This window comes from Ranitomeya variabilis, chromosome 1 (assembly GCF_051348905.1).
Source record: "Ranitomeya variabilis isolate aRanVar5 chromosome 1, aRanVar5.hap1, whole genome shotgun sequence".
NCBI lineage: Eukaryota > Metazoa > Chordata > Amphibia > Anura > Dendrobatidae > Ranitomeya > Ranitomeya variabilis.
The window spans coordinates 337,119,680-337,133,445 of NC_135232.1; the positions used below are offsets into that span (position 1 = coordinate 337,119,680).

Consider the following 13,766-nt stretch of genomic DNA (forward strand, 5'->3'; position numbering starts at 1 on the left):
CCTTGTCTTGAGGCATTTCCACTGAAGTTGGACCAGCCTGTAATTTGATTTTCCAATATGATTTTGAGTATCATTCCAAATCCAGACCTCCATTGGATATTAATTTTGATTTACGTTGATCATTTTTATGTTTTATTGTTCTCAACACATTCCACTATGTAATGAATAAAGATTTGCAACTGAAATATTTCATTCGGTGATATCTAGGATGTGGTATTTTAGTGTTCCTTTTATTTTTTTGAGCAGTGTATATATACAGTGGGGCAAAAAAGTATTTAGTCAGTCAGCAATAGTGCAAGTTCCACCACTTAAAAAGATGAGAGGCGTCTGTAATTTACATCATAGGTAGACCTCAACTATGGGAGACAAACTGAGAAAAAAAAATCCAGAAAATCACATTGTCTGTTTTTTTATCATTTTATTTGCATATTCTGGTGGAAAATAAGTATTTGGTCAGAAACAAAATTTCATATCAATACTTTGTAATATATCCTTTGTTGGCAATGACAGAGGTCAAACGTTTTCTGTAAGTCTTCACAAGGTTGCCACACACTGTTGTTGGTATGTTGGCCCATTCCTCCATGCAGATCTCCTCTAGAGCAGTGATGTTTTTGGCTTTTCGCTTGGCAACACGGACTTTCAACTCCCTCCAAAGGTTTTCTATAGGGTTGAGATCTGGAGACTGGCTAGGCCACTCCAGGACCTTGAAATGCTTCTTACGAAGCCACTCCTTCGTTGCCCTGGCGGTGTGCTTTGGATCATTGTCATGCTGAAAGACCCAGCCACGTTTCATCTTCAATGCCCTTGCTGATGGAAGGAGGTTTGCACTCAAAATCTCACGATACATGGCCCCATTCATTCTTTCATGTACCCAAATCAGTCGTCCTGGCCCCTTTGCAGAGAAACAGCCCCAAAGCATGATGTGTCCACCACCATGCTTTACAGTAGGTATGGTGTTTGATGGATGCAACTCAGTATTCTTTTTCCTCCAAACACGACAAGTTGTGTTTCTACCAAACAGTTCCAGTTTGGTTTCATCAGACCGTAGGACATTCTCCCAAAACTCCTCTGGATCATCCATATGCTCTCTAGCAAACTTCAGACGGGCCCGGACATGTACTGGCTTAAGCAGTGGGACACGTCTGGCACTGCAGGATCTGAGTCCATGGTGGCGTAGTGTGTTACTTATGGTAGGCCTTGTTACATTGGTCCCAGCTCTCTGCAGTTCATTCACTAGGTCCCCCCGCGTGGTTCTGGGATTTTTGCTCACCGTTCTTGTGATCATTCTGACCCCACGGGGTGGGATTTTGCGTGGAGCCCCAGATCGAGGGAGATTATCAGTGGTCTTGAATGTCTTCCATTTTCTAATTATTGCTCCCACTGTTGATTTCTTCACTCCAAGCTGGTTGGCTATTGCAGATTCAGTCTTCCCAGCCTGGTGCAGGGCTACAATTTTGTTTCTGGTGTCCTTTGACAGCTCTTTGGTCTTCACCATAGTGGAGTTTGGAGTCAGACTGTTTGAGGGTGTGCACAGGTGTCTTTTTATGCTGATAACAAGTTTAAACAGGTGCCATTACTACAGGTAATGAGTGGAGGAAAGAGGAGACTCTTAAAAAAGAAGTTACAGGTCTGTGAGAGCCAGAAATCTTGATTGTTTGTTTCTGACCAAATACTTATTTTCCACCAGAATATGCAAATAAAATGATAAAAAAACAGACAATGTGATTTTCTGGATTTTTTTTTCTCAGTTTGTCTCCCATAGTTGAGGTCTACCTATGATGTAAATTACCGACGCCTCTCATCTTTTTAAGTGGTGGAACTTGCACTATTGCTGACTGACTAAATACTTTTTTGCCCCACTGTACGTATCTACTGTATGTGTAGATATCTATTCTATCTTATGTTTTGAAGACTATTTTGTTTCAAAATGATGTGTCAATGACATAGAACAGCTATATGTAAAAGCTCATGTTAAAATCGCATTAATGTCATACGGATACTAGATGTGAGGAAATCGTATCATCACATTTCAAACAGATTACACACGGATCCTCATACGGAGAACATTGATGCGATTCTAGGCTGTCAAAATCGGACTGATTTTTTTTTTTTTTTATACATTGAGTGTGACTCCAGCCTCAAAGAAAGGACACAAGCCTCATCCATGGGGATGAGCGGACCTGTGGATGTTGTAAAGTTCGGTTCAGGTACCATAACTGTACCCGAACTTGAACCAGAACCCAAACCCATTAAAAACAATGATCAATATGGGCATTAGCATCTCCAGCCATTACTCTTCTGTATGAGTTTCCCATGTGCAGTGTGCACTTACTGCACCAGTGTTGTATATTGTGGCCCATTCACAAACATTGCATTTAGGTGCAAAATGTGCAGTAAAGACATTTGTCACATGCCCGTCTTCTCTCAAGCCCGAGTAAGTAAATAAAGGCTAGTTTTAGTAAATGTAGCACCTAAATACAAGGTAAATGAGTGAACCTACTTGTTAAGGAGAAAAATCAGCAGGGATAGGCAATAAAATGGCTTGTCAGCAAGAAATGTATGTGAAATAGTTTATTTTTCCAATAACTTTATTGAAATTTTATATTAACTTGGAGGGAGGGAATGATGAGGGATAGGAAGGAAAATGGGAAGGGAGGAAAGGGAAGGGTAGGGAATGAAGGCAAGGAGGGATAAAGGAAATGCCCCTATGGGAATAGGGGAGAGACAAGCAGTCATACATTACTGTAGATATATACATAGTTAACTGTTGCTTAATATTGCAACACCTGAAAATCAAAAGTATTAATCATACAAATATTTTGAGTAATATGTGGAACATATGAGAGCTTGTCGCGTGCGGGAACACCTATGGGTGACAGAAATCGTTTCTAACCATTTGTCTGTTTTTCTTAAGTGCTGCTCACCTGGGTGAACTGTGCCAGTGTACGATGGGCCACTCGAGTTCAAGACATGTTTACGGCTGGGAAGCTGCTTGCATTGGGGCTGATCATAATTATGGGAATTGTCCAGATCTGCAAAGGTAGGTCAATATAATACATTTATGTGTGGCATGTAGGATTAGAAAAGATTTAGTCTCTGGTATAATGTAGCTGGATATGTGCACTGTGCACATGACGCCGCTCCCGTCTTTTCTTTGTACTTTCCACTATAGTGTAAAGTCCGCAGAGTGAGCATACTGCCTCTTTTAACCATTTCACAGATTTTAAACCCTGAAGCAGGTAAAAGAAGAAAAGACTGAACATGTACATAGCAGTATTGTTTTTACATTGCTGTGTACTATGTTCATTTTTTTGCAGTTGGTTTGCAGCGCTTTTTCAGGGGGGTTCCAGGCAGAATCCACCTGAACGAGAGTTCGTGTGCACATAACCTAAGGTTGTTTTCTCTAGGATGGGCCATGACTAATGATTGATGACGAATTTCTGGGATACCCATGATCCTGAGAATGAAGGGAACAAACTGATGGTGTAGCTCTGTATCCATATATATTGTGTAAGCTGGCCTCCGGACAGGTTCTCGGGGGGAGATATGTGTCATCAAGGCTGGTAGCCTCGGTGATGTAAGCCCAGAAAAGCAGGCTCCAGCATGTAAACTGCTGAGAGAGTTAATAGGGCATGTTAAGGGCCAGGTTTATGAGTAGTTAGAGTCATGGGTGTCACTGGTTGCTCACTTATCCCCACCAGGGCGCGTAGTATGGCAGATAAGAAGGAGACCAGTTGTCTCAATCAGTGACAGAGTGGAGGGGAGAAGCCCTCTTCTGTTAAGGCTCCTGCCTGAGTCTTGTTCTGGCTATTATGCTGTCTGGGCAAAGTGGACCAACTCATGTGCCTTTGTGCTTGGACTGTTTTTGTTTTCCTTATATAATTTATTTACTGCATAGTGTATAAAGTTTGAATAAACCGAAATTGCTCCCCGTGTATACCTCAAGTGCTGCCGAGTGAGCGGAAACTTTCTAATACACTCATACACATGTATATAACCTATATAAATATGGCATAGATTCTAGATCACGTGAAATATTTATCCCCCTTTATGCTCCTTGGTCAAATCTCATCTGGAATACTGTGTCCAGTTCTGGACACCATATTTTAAAGAAGACATCAAAAATCTGGAGCAAGCACAGAGAAGAGCTAATAGGATGGTGAGGGAACTGCAAAGTATGTCCTACGAGGAATGGTTAAAGGATCTGGGAATGTTTAGCTTGCAAAAAAGAAGGTTAAGAGGAGACTTAATAGTTGTCTACAAATATTTGAAGGGCTGTCACAGTATAGTGGAATCATCATTATTCTCATTTGCACATGGAAACACGAGAAGCAATGGGGTGAAACTGAAAGGGAGAAGATACAGATTAGCTATTAGAAAAAACTTTTTGACAGTTAGGGTGATCAATGAGTGGAACAGGCTGCCACGAGACGTGATGAGTTCTCCTCAATGGAAATCTTCAAACAGAGGCTGGAGAGACATCTGTCTGAGATGGTTTAGTGAATCCTGCATAGAGCAGGGGTTGGACACGATGACCCTGGAAGTCCCTTCCAACTCTAACATTCTAGGATTCTATAACATGTAAACACCTATATACGTATATTTAGTGATGGTATAGTCTAGTGAATGGCTTCAGTATATGTGATGGAAAAACCCTTTAATTTATTAGGTGTGACTTCTTAAAGGTCACCCCCAAAATCGATGATGAGGTAAGCCCACCGTCATCAGTGGCTTATCTACAGCATTCTGTAATGCTGTAGATAAGCCCCCGATGTTACCTGAAAGAGGAGAAAAAGAGGTTATATTATACTCATCCAGGGGCGGTCCCACTGCGGTCTGGTCCGATGGGCGTCTCAGGTCCGCTCCGGCGCCTCCTATCTTCATTCCATGACGTCCTCTTCTGGTCTTCACGCCGCGGCTCCGGGCGCTGGGCCTCTCTGACCTTTCCGGCGCCTGCGCACTGCAGTACTTTGCTCTGCCCTCAACAGTGCAGACAAAGTACGCCGGAGCCGCGGCGTGAAGACCAGAAGAGGACATCATGGAATGAAGATGGGAGGCTCTGTACCGGACCTGAGATGCCCATCGGAGCGGGACCACCCCTGGGTGAGTATAATCTAATGTATTTTTCTCCTCTTTCAGGTAACATCGGCGGCTTATCTACAGCATTACAGAATGCTGTAGATAAGCCCCTGATGACGTTGAGCTTACCTCACCATCGATTTTGGAGGTGACAGGTTCCCTTTAACCACTACACTATTCTATGATTTTATTTAATGCACCACTACAGAATTTTATAATATCAAGCTGAAAATATACCTTTCTATGGTATGGTGGTGGATTAGCTTTTGCATTTTTTGATAAAAAAAATGTTAACCAAGTACCCTATATTATGTTAACCAAGTACCCTATATTATTATCATTCACTATTGCTGTTTATTTTTTTTTACTGCAGGGTATTCAATCATTATGTTTCTGTCTTTGTATACATATGACTGATGCCATGCATGCTCTAAAGGTCTCATCTAGTGATAAGCTAGTATACTCGTTGCTCGGTTTTTCCCGAGCATGCTCGGGTGTTCTATGAGTATTTCGGGTGGTCTCTGAGTATTTCGGCGTGCTCTGAGATTTAGTTGTTGTCGACACAGCTGCATGATTTGCGGCTGCTGGACAGCCTGACTACTGTACATGTGAGGATTCCCTAGCAACCAGGCAACCGCCACATGTACTCAGGCTGGCTAGCAGCCGCAAATCATGCAACTGCATCATCCGAGCACGCCAAAATACTCGGAGAACACCCGAGCATGCTCGCTCATCACTAGTCTCATCATAAATATATAGATTTTATATGGATAGACAATGTTTTCTTTTCAATGTAGGAATCTGTATGAATCCAACTGTCATTCCCATTAGGTGCAGAATTGTGGAGGAGGAATAGCTCCGTAATATGGTTCTGTATGTAGGCACCATATGGCAGCACACAGAATGCCTGTGACTCCATGCTAGATAGTCCTGCCAAAGGCAGGGATCTGTACAGACCGCGTAGCATGTAGACATGGGGATGAGTAACGCTGGAGTACATGTTGGTTTGTTTAGAGACATGCAGTTGTCAATAAGATTCTGGAGGAAATCTAAGTGACTTGCTGCTTTGATTTTGTTCACAATGTGCCTGCACTTACTGTGATGCCTATCTTACATCAGGGGAATATTTCTGGCTGGAACCAAAGAATGCTTTCGAGAATTTCCAGGAGCCGGACATTGGTCTCATTGCGCTGGCGTTCCTTCAAGGATCTTTTGCATATGGTGGCTGGAACTTTCTTAACTATGTCACAGAGGAGCTGGTGAATCCCTACAAGTAAGGATGAATATGGAATGTATGAAATAGATATTCTAAGTATTTATTTCCAATGAAAAATCACAGTAAATAACTGTTTTAGCTACAGAAGGCCCACATGTCTGCCATGTTTGTACATCTATGAATCTCAGCAGTGCTTGGTAATTTTAGAGTTGCAATATTACAGTATTGCAGTATATTGTACCAGCAATCTAGTGAAGAAAAACCCAAGGAAAAAAACATTTTTTTAAGCCAAAAAACCCTGTGTTTCTGGCGTATAAATAAAAATCTAAAACAAATTAGCATATTTGGTGTCACTATGTATTTAGCTGTCCAAACTAATAAAATATCATAATATTTATTCCATATGGTAAACAAGTGAAAAAAGTGAAATGGCAGAATCACTTTTTTATTGGTCTCCCAAAAAGGTTAAGTAAACAGAGATCAGAAAATTGTAAGGACTTCAAAATGGTGATAATTAAAGCTCCCTCCTATATACCCTGATATAACATTATAGGGCAAAACATGAAAAAAAAAAAGTTATAACTTTTGGAAGAGGAGGAAGAAAAGTTGAATATGAAGCGGGATGCACTAGAACTGCATAAATCAGAAGTCAGCCTTGGCCCCATCTATATTCCGTCCTTACCCCAAGTGGAATTATGTCTCCTGGGCCATAGTCGGCCTCTGTATGAGAAGACATCACTGTGTAATGCTGCCACCTGCTGGCTGTATTTAGTATGCCTCCTCTATAGCAGAGTAGCGAAGGAGATGGAAGCTGCAGACCACCAAGTGCCCACCACTGGTATAAGATTTGAAGATTGTCCTTAATTAGATGTGACCTTGGCATGAATGACCCCTAACAATGCAGCTTACTTCAGCTCCAGGTGATTGCTGAATCATTATGTGTCATTTGTGACTTATCATTGTAAAGGCTTAGGAAAAACCATAACAAATGTGAGTGTAGGTCATGTGTAACTAGGTTTATTACTCAACAGTTTGGGAAAGTAATGAATAATCAGAACTGTAATGCTGAATATTGGTTGTTATCTGCGATATTAAATATAAAGACTACTCCTTATTTTTAAGGGTGATTTTTTTCCATTTAGGAAATCTGTATATCGGCAATGCTTACTTCTGTAGCTGACACACATCTGGAAGTATGCACATTTCATTCTTTGCTATGGAAAATCCACATGGACATGTAATTTCATGTCACATGTGTCACAGGTTACCATGCAGAATGACGGAGCCTGCACATGTCACCGCTCTGCATTCTCGGTGATCCAGAGTAACCTGTTCATACATCATTGATGGCTTTTCTAGAAACGGAACCATGCGCAGATCCATGAACATTATGGAATTGGTCACAGTTACGGAATATGATCATGTGTAGGTAGGTCTTCATCCCCAGTGGCAAGACCTGGCTAATTCTTGTGTCTTTCACCAGGAACCTCCCACGTGCCATCTTCATCTCTATTCCACTTGTCACCTTTGTTTATGTTTTTGCTAACATTGCCTATGTGACAGCCATGTCCCCTCAAGAGCTACTGGCTTCCAATGCCGTGGCTGTGGTGAGTATCTCTACATCAGTATGTCTTATAAGCTGCCGTTGGTGTGGTATTCTATTCAGTACATGTCACAGGTTGCCAACATATGGATATACAGTGGGGCAAAAAAGTATTTAGTCAGTCAGCAATAGTGCAAGTTCCACCACTTAAAAAGATGAGAGGCGTCTGTAATTTACATCATAGGTAGACCTCAACTATGGGAGACAAACTGAGAAAAAAAAATACAGAAAATCACATTGTCTGTTTTTTTATCATTTTATTTGCATATTCTGGTGGAAAATAAGTATTTGGTCAGAAACAAACAATCAAGATTTCTGGCTCTCACAGACCTGTAACTTCTTCTTTAAGAGTCTCCTCTTTCCCCCACTCATTACCTGTAGTAATGGCACCTGTTTAAACTTGTTATCAGTATAAAAAGACACCTGTGCACACCCTCAAACAGTCTGACTCCAAACTCCACTATGGTGAAGACCAAAGAGCTGTCAAAGGACACCAGAAACAAAATTGTAGCCCTGCACCAGGCTGGGAAGACTGAATCTGCAATAGCCAACCAGCTTGGAGTGAAGAAATCAACAGTGGGAGCAATAATTAGAAAATGGAAGACATTCAAGACCACTGATAATCTCCCTCGATCTGGGGCTCCACGCAAAATCCCACCCCGTGGGGTCAGAATAATCACAAGAACGGTGAGTAAAAATCCCAGAACCACGCGGGGGGACCTAGTGAATGAACTGCAGAGAGCTGGGACCAATGTAACAAGGCCTACCATAAGTAACACACTACGCCACCATGGACTCAGATCCTGCAGTGCCAGACGTGTCCCACTGCTTAAGCCAGTACATGTCTGGGCCCGTCTGAAGTTTGCTAGAGAGCATTTGGATGATCCAGAGGAGTTTTGGGAGAATGTCCTATGGTCTGATGAAACCAAACTGGAACTGTTTGGTAGAAACACAACTTGTCGTGTTTGGAGGAAAAAGAATACTGAGTTGCATCCATCAAACACCATACCTACTGTAAAGCATGGTGGTGGAAACATCATGCTTTGGGGCTGTTTCCCTGCAAAGGGGCCAGGACGACTGATCCGGGTACATGAAAGAATGAATGGGGCCATGTATCGTGAGATTTTGAGTGCAAACCTCCTTCCATCAGCAAGGGCATTGAAGATGAAACGTGGCTGGGTCTTTCAACATGACAATGATCCAAAGCACACCGCGAGGGCAACGAAGGAGTGGCTTCGTAAGAAGCATTTCAAGGTCCTGGAGTGGCCTAGCCAGTCTCCAGATCTCAACCCTATAGAAAACCTTTGGAGGGAGTTGAAAGTCCGTGTTGCCAAGCGAAAAGCCAAAAACATCACTGCTCTAGAGGAGATCTGCATGGAGGAATGGGCCAACATACCAACAACAGTGTGTGGCAACCTTGTGAAGACTTACAGAAAACGTTTGACCTCTGTCATTGCCAACAAAGGATGTATTACAAAGTATTGAGATGAAATTTTGTTTCTGACCAAATACTTATTTTCCACCAGAATATGCAAATAAAATGATAAAAAAACAGACAATGTGATTTTCTGTATTTTTTTTTCTCAGTTTGTCTCCCATAGTTGAGGTCTACCTATGATGTAAATTACAGACGCCTCTCATCTTTTTAAGTGGTGGAACTTGCACTATTGCTGACTGACTAAATACCTTTTTGCCCCACTGTACCTGGACAAACGTATTGGGACACAACTTTAAATAATTGAATTCAGCTTTTTCATTCAGTCCCATTATTGCAGTAATTAAATCATAAATGTATGATTCAAATTAAAAAAATAGTGTTACTGTAGCAATAGCAAATCAAAAATAGCCAACCATACCTATTCACACTTGTGAAGGAGGGCAAGCAAGATAAACACTTTGAGTATAAAAAATACATTTTATTAGGGAATATATATGATAGCAAAAGATTAAAAGCAAAGCAACACAATGTGGGAGAAGGCCTGACAAAAAATACCCATAGAAGCCAGCACGATAATGATAACAAATATATACAGCCGGGTAAATGTAACAATTAATATCTAAAGGCCCGGTGCTAACACTCAGCATAAAGATAAGCACAGTGAAAAGGACAAAGCTCTAAGAAAGGTATGTGTTGCTGTCAGCAGTATATGTCCCTGAGTAGCAAACAGGCAGTGGCAAAAGTAACAAAGTCCAGCAGTGCATGGAGGTAGGCAGCATATAGATCTTAAATAAAGTGACAGTGCATGCAGGAGAGAAAAAGCACATAAGCATATAGATGATTTACATTACCTCTAGTGTAGAGTTTAGAGCATAGGCCAAGGGTTAGGCAGGGGTTCCCAGGCCCCGACGCCCGTTTTGGTAACACTTCCCCAGGGTGCATTATTTCAGGTGTATAAATCCAACCTTTCACCATGGAGACCTCCTTTTTTAACAGTTGTGAAAGAATGGGTCGTTCTATAGAGCTCACTGATAGCATTGCGATCCTGTAATAGGAGACACTGATGTAACAAGTCAGTTAATGAAATGTCTTCTCTAAATATTCCATAAACAACTGTGAGCGGAATCATTGAAAAGTGGAAGCGTTTAGGAATTACAGCAAGTCAGCCATGAAATGGCGACCACATGATGTTAGAGAGCAAGGTTGCCAAGTGCTGAGGTGTATAGTGCATAAAAGCCTCCATTGCTCATCTGATTCCGTAACTGAAAAGCTCCAGTCTTCACTGGCATTACAAAACTCTTCATAGCATGTGTTCCTTGGTCAGACATCTGCATGTAAGCCTTACATCAACAATCACAATGCCAAGTATCTGATGGAGTGCCCTAATGTACACCGCCACTGGACTCAGCAGTGGAAACATGTCCCATGGAATGAGGAATCACACTTCTCTATCTGGTAGTCCACTGCCAAATACCAGGAGAACGTTACTTGCCTGACAGTATTGTGCCAACTGTAATTTTTGGTGGAGGAGTGATACTGCTATGGGGTTGTTTTTCAGGTGTTTGCTTAGGCCTTTTATTTCTATTGATGAAAATCTTAATGTTTTACCATACCAAGACATTTTGGACAATTGTGCATTTCCATCTTTGTGGGAACTGTTTAGGAAAGACCCTTTTATGTTCCAGCAAGAATGTGACCCAGTGCCCAAAGCAAGCTCCATAAAGGCATGGTTGGGGGAGTTTGATGTGTTTGTAAACTTGAGTGGCCACACAGAGCCCTGACCTCACCCCCATAGAATGCCTTTTGGCTGAACTAGAATAGAGACTGTGACAGGTCTTTTTGTCCAACTTCATTGTTTGGACAAATGCTCTTCTGGATGATTGTGCAAAAATTCCCAGAGACAAACACCACAAAATCTTGTAGAAGGCCTTCCCAGAAGAGTGGGAGTTATTTTAGCTGAAAAGGATGGGCCAACTGTATACTAATGCCTGGAGAATGTAATGATTTGGAAATCTCCTATAGCTGTATTTTACTCACAACAGAACATAGAACATTTGGAAAATTATCTCATTTAGAAAATGATGGCAGCAACACATCTCATAAAAGTTGGAGCAGAGCTATATCTACCATTGTGTAGCATCCCTTCTTCTTTTTACAAGTCTGTAAACATCTGGGAGGTGAGGGGACCAATTGCTGGAGTTTTGAGAAAGAATGTTGTCGTGTTCTCGTCTGATGTAGGATTCTTGCTACTCCATAGTCCTGGATCTTCTTTGATGGATGTTTTGTTTCATAATGAGTCGGTTGTTTACTTTGATGAAAGGTCTGGACTACAGGTGGCCAGTTCATCACCTGAGCTCTTCTTCTGTGAAGCCATGCTCTTGTGATGGATGCATTTTGTGTTTCAGCATTGAATTTCTGAAATAGACTTTGTCTGGTTTGGAGCATATGTTGTCCTAAAACCATTATATAATGCTCAGCATTGATAGTGTCCTTTTACATGTGTGAGCTGCCCATGCCTTAGACACTAATGCAGCCCTCTACTATCAGAGATGTAGGCTTTTGAACTGAGCACGGATAGCAAGCTTGGATGGTCCCTCACCACCAGATAAGACGGAGTCATTTCTGGATTTTGATGATATATGGCTTATTCTTTTGTGTGATAAAGATTTCACTTGCAATTGTGGATTGAGATAATGATTTGCGGAAATATTCCTGATATCATGCATTGACTGTTCCAGCCATTTGTTAACCTTGCCCCAACTTTTTTCAGATGCTTTACTGCCATCAATTTCTAAATGAGTTATTTTTCCAAGTGAAATGGAAACATGTCTATATTCTGTTGTGAGTAAAACACAGCTATAAGGGATTTCCAAATCATTGCATTTTTTTCTTAACATTTTTTTAAAATAGGGGTTGAAGAATGGTATGTCATAAAAGCTCCTGTATATGTAATGTGTAGGTGTCTCAATATTTTTGTCCACATAGTAGTGTATGTCTGTATATCTCATTCATTATTGTTTTTTTTTCTGCTCAGACATTTGGTGAAAAATTGCTAGGTGTAATGGCCTGGATAATGCCAATATCTGTTGCTCTATCCACATTTGGAGGAGTCAATGGATCTCTATTTACTTCTTCCAGGTAAGAGTCAGTGCATATTAGTGTGTGTGTATGTACGGTATATATTTTTGCATATTAAATACATATGGTATATGTGTCTGTATATACAGTGCATAAAAAAGTCTACACCCCTGTTAAAATGGCAGGTTTTTCTCATGTAAAAAAAAATCATGCCAAGAAAAATCATTTCAGAAATGTTTCCATCTGTACTGTCACCAATAATATGTACAATTCAGTTGAAAAATAAACTGAAAACGTTTGAGGTAGGAAAAGAAAACTAAGAAAGAGAATACCATTTAACTTTAGGCAACATAAAATAAGTCTATTCGCGGTTGGCGCACTAATCTTTACCATTGACACTACCAATTCATTGAGAATTATTACTTCTACTATAAGAGACTTCTCTGCAGTTTCATGCTATAAAATAAATGATAAAAAATCTAAAATTGTAAGCTTTTTCCTAAAAAATTGATATAAAAAGAATGTCCCTATAACTGAGAAAAACATCTTATTCCATATTTAAGAATTATAATTACCAATTCTTTATGTAAGGTACTGTTAGGGTTGTCGGAACGCACCGAGTATATATATATATATATATATATATATATATATATATATATATATATATATATTAATAGGTGCGTTCGCAACCCGTGGTCCACCGTGCAGGAGAGGAACTTGCTGCTGGCAAATGGCGGCGCTATATGGCAGTATAAGCGAACTCTGTTAACTCCACAGATTCGCTAGAAACAAGATGCTGTGCCCTGTTAACATCACAGAGGTACACAGGTACCAAACAGAGCAAAACTGTGGTCATGCAGTCAACAGGCAAACAACTCCTCACCGGAGGTGCCGGTATTCTAGCGGCTTATTTCAGCTAAGGGTACCGTCACACAGTACCATTTACATCGCTACGACGGCACGATTCGTGACGTCACAGCGTCGTACGATTATCGCTCCAGCGTCGTAGACTGCGGTCACACGTTGCAATCACGGCGCTGGAGCGATGCCGAAGTCCCCGGGTAACCAGGGTAAACATCGGGTAACTAAGCGCAGGGCCGCGCTTAGTAACCCGATGTTTACCGTGGTTACCAGCGTAAAAGTAAAAAAAAACAAACCGTACATACTCACCATCTGATGTCCGTCAGGTCCCTTGCAGTCTGCTTCCTGCTCTGACTGAGTGCCGCCGTACAGTGAGAGCAGATCACAGCGGCGACGTCACTGCTGTGATCTGCTCTCACTTTCCGGCCGGCAGACAGTCAGAGCGGAAAGCAGACAGCAAGGGACCTGACGGACATCAGATGGTGAGC

At 41.3% G+C, this 13,766-nt stretch overlaps 1 protein-coding gene across 3 annotated transcripts in view; it reads left to right on the plus strand.

The window, feature by feature from the left end:
- SLC7A8 (solute carrier family 7 member 8) overlaps positions 1 to 13,766 on the plus strand; it is an 80,041-nt gene that overhangs the window by 56,262 nt on the left and 10,013 nt on the right. For all 3 annotated transcript variants that reach the window (XM_077299435.1, XM_077299428.1, XM_077299424.1), the window contains exons 5-8: positions 2,915 to 3,040; positions 6,199 to 6,352; positions 7,779 to 7,902; positions 12,371 to 12,474. In XM_077299435.1, coding sequence (XP_077155550.1) covers positions 2,915 to 3,040; positions 6,199 to 6,352; positions 7,779 to 7,902; positions 12,371 to 12,474 — 508 coding nt within the window. The remainder of the gene's footprint in view (positions 1 to 2,914; positions 3,041 to 6,198; positions 6,353 to 7,778; positions 7,903 to 12,370; positions 12,475 to 13,766) is intronic.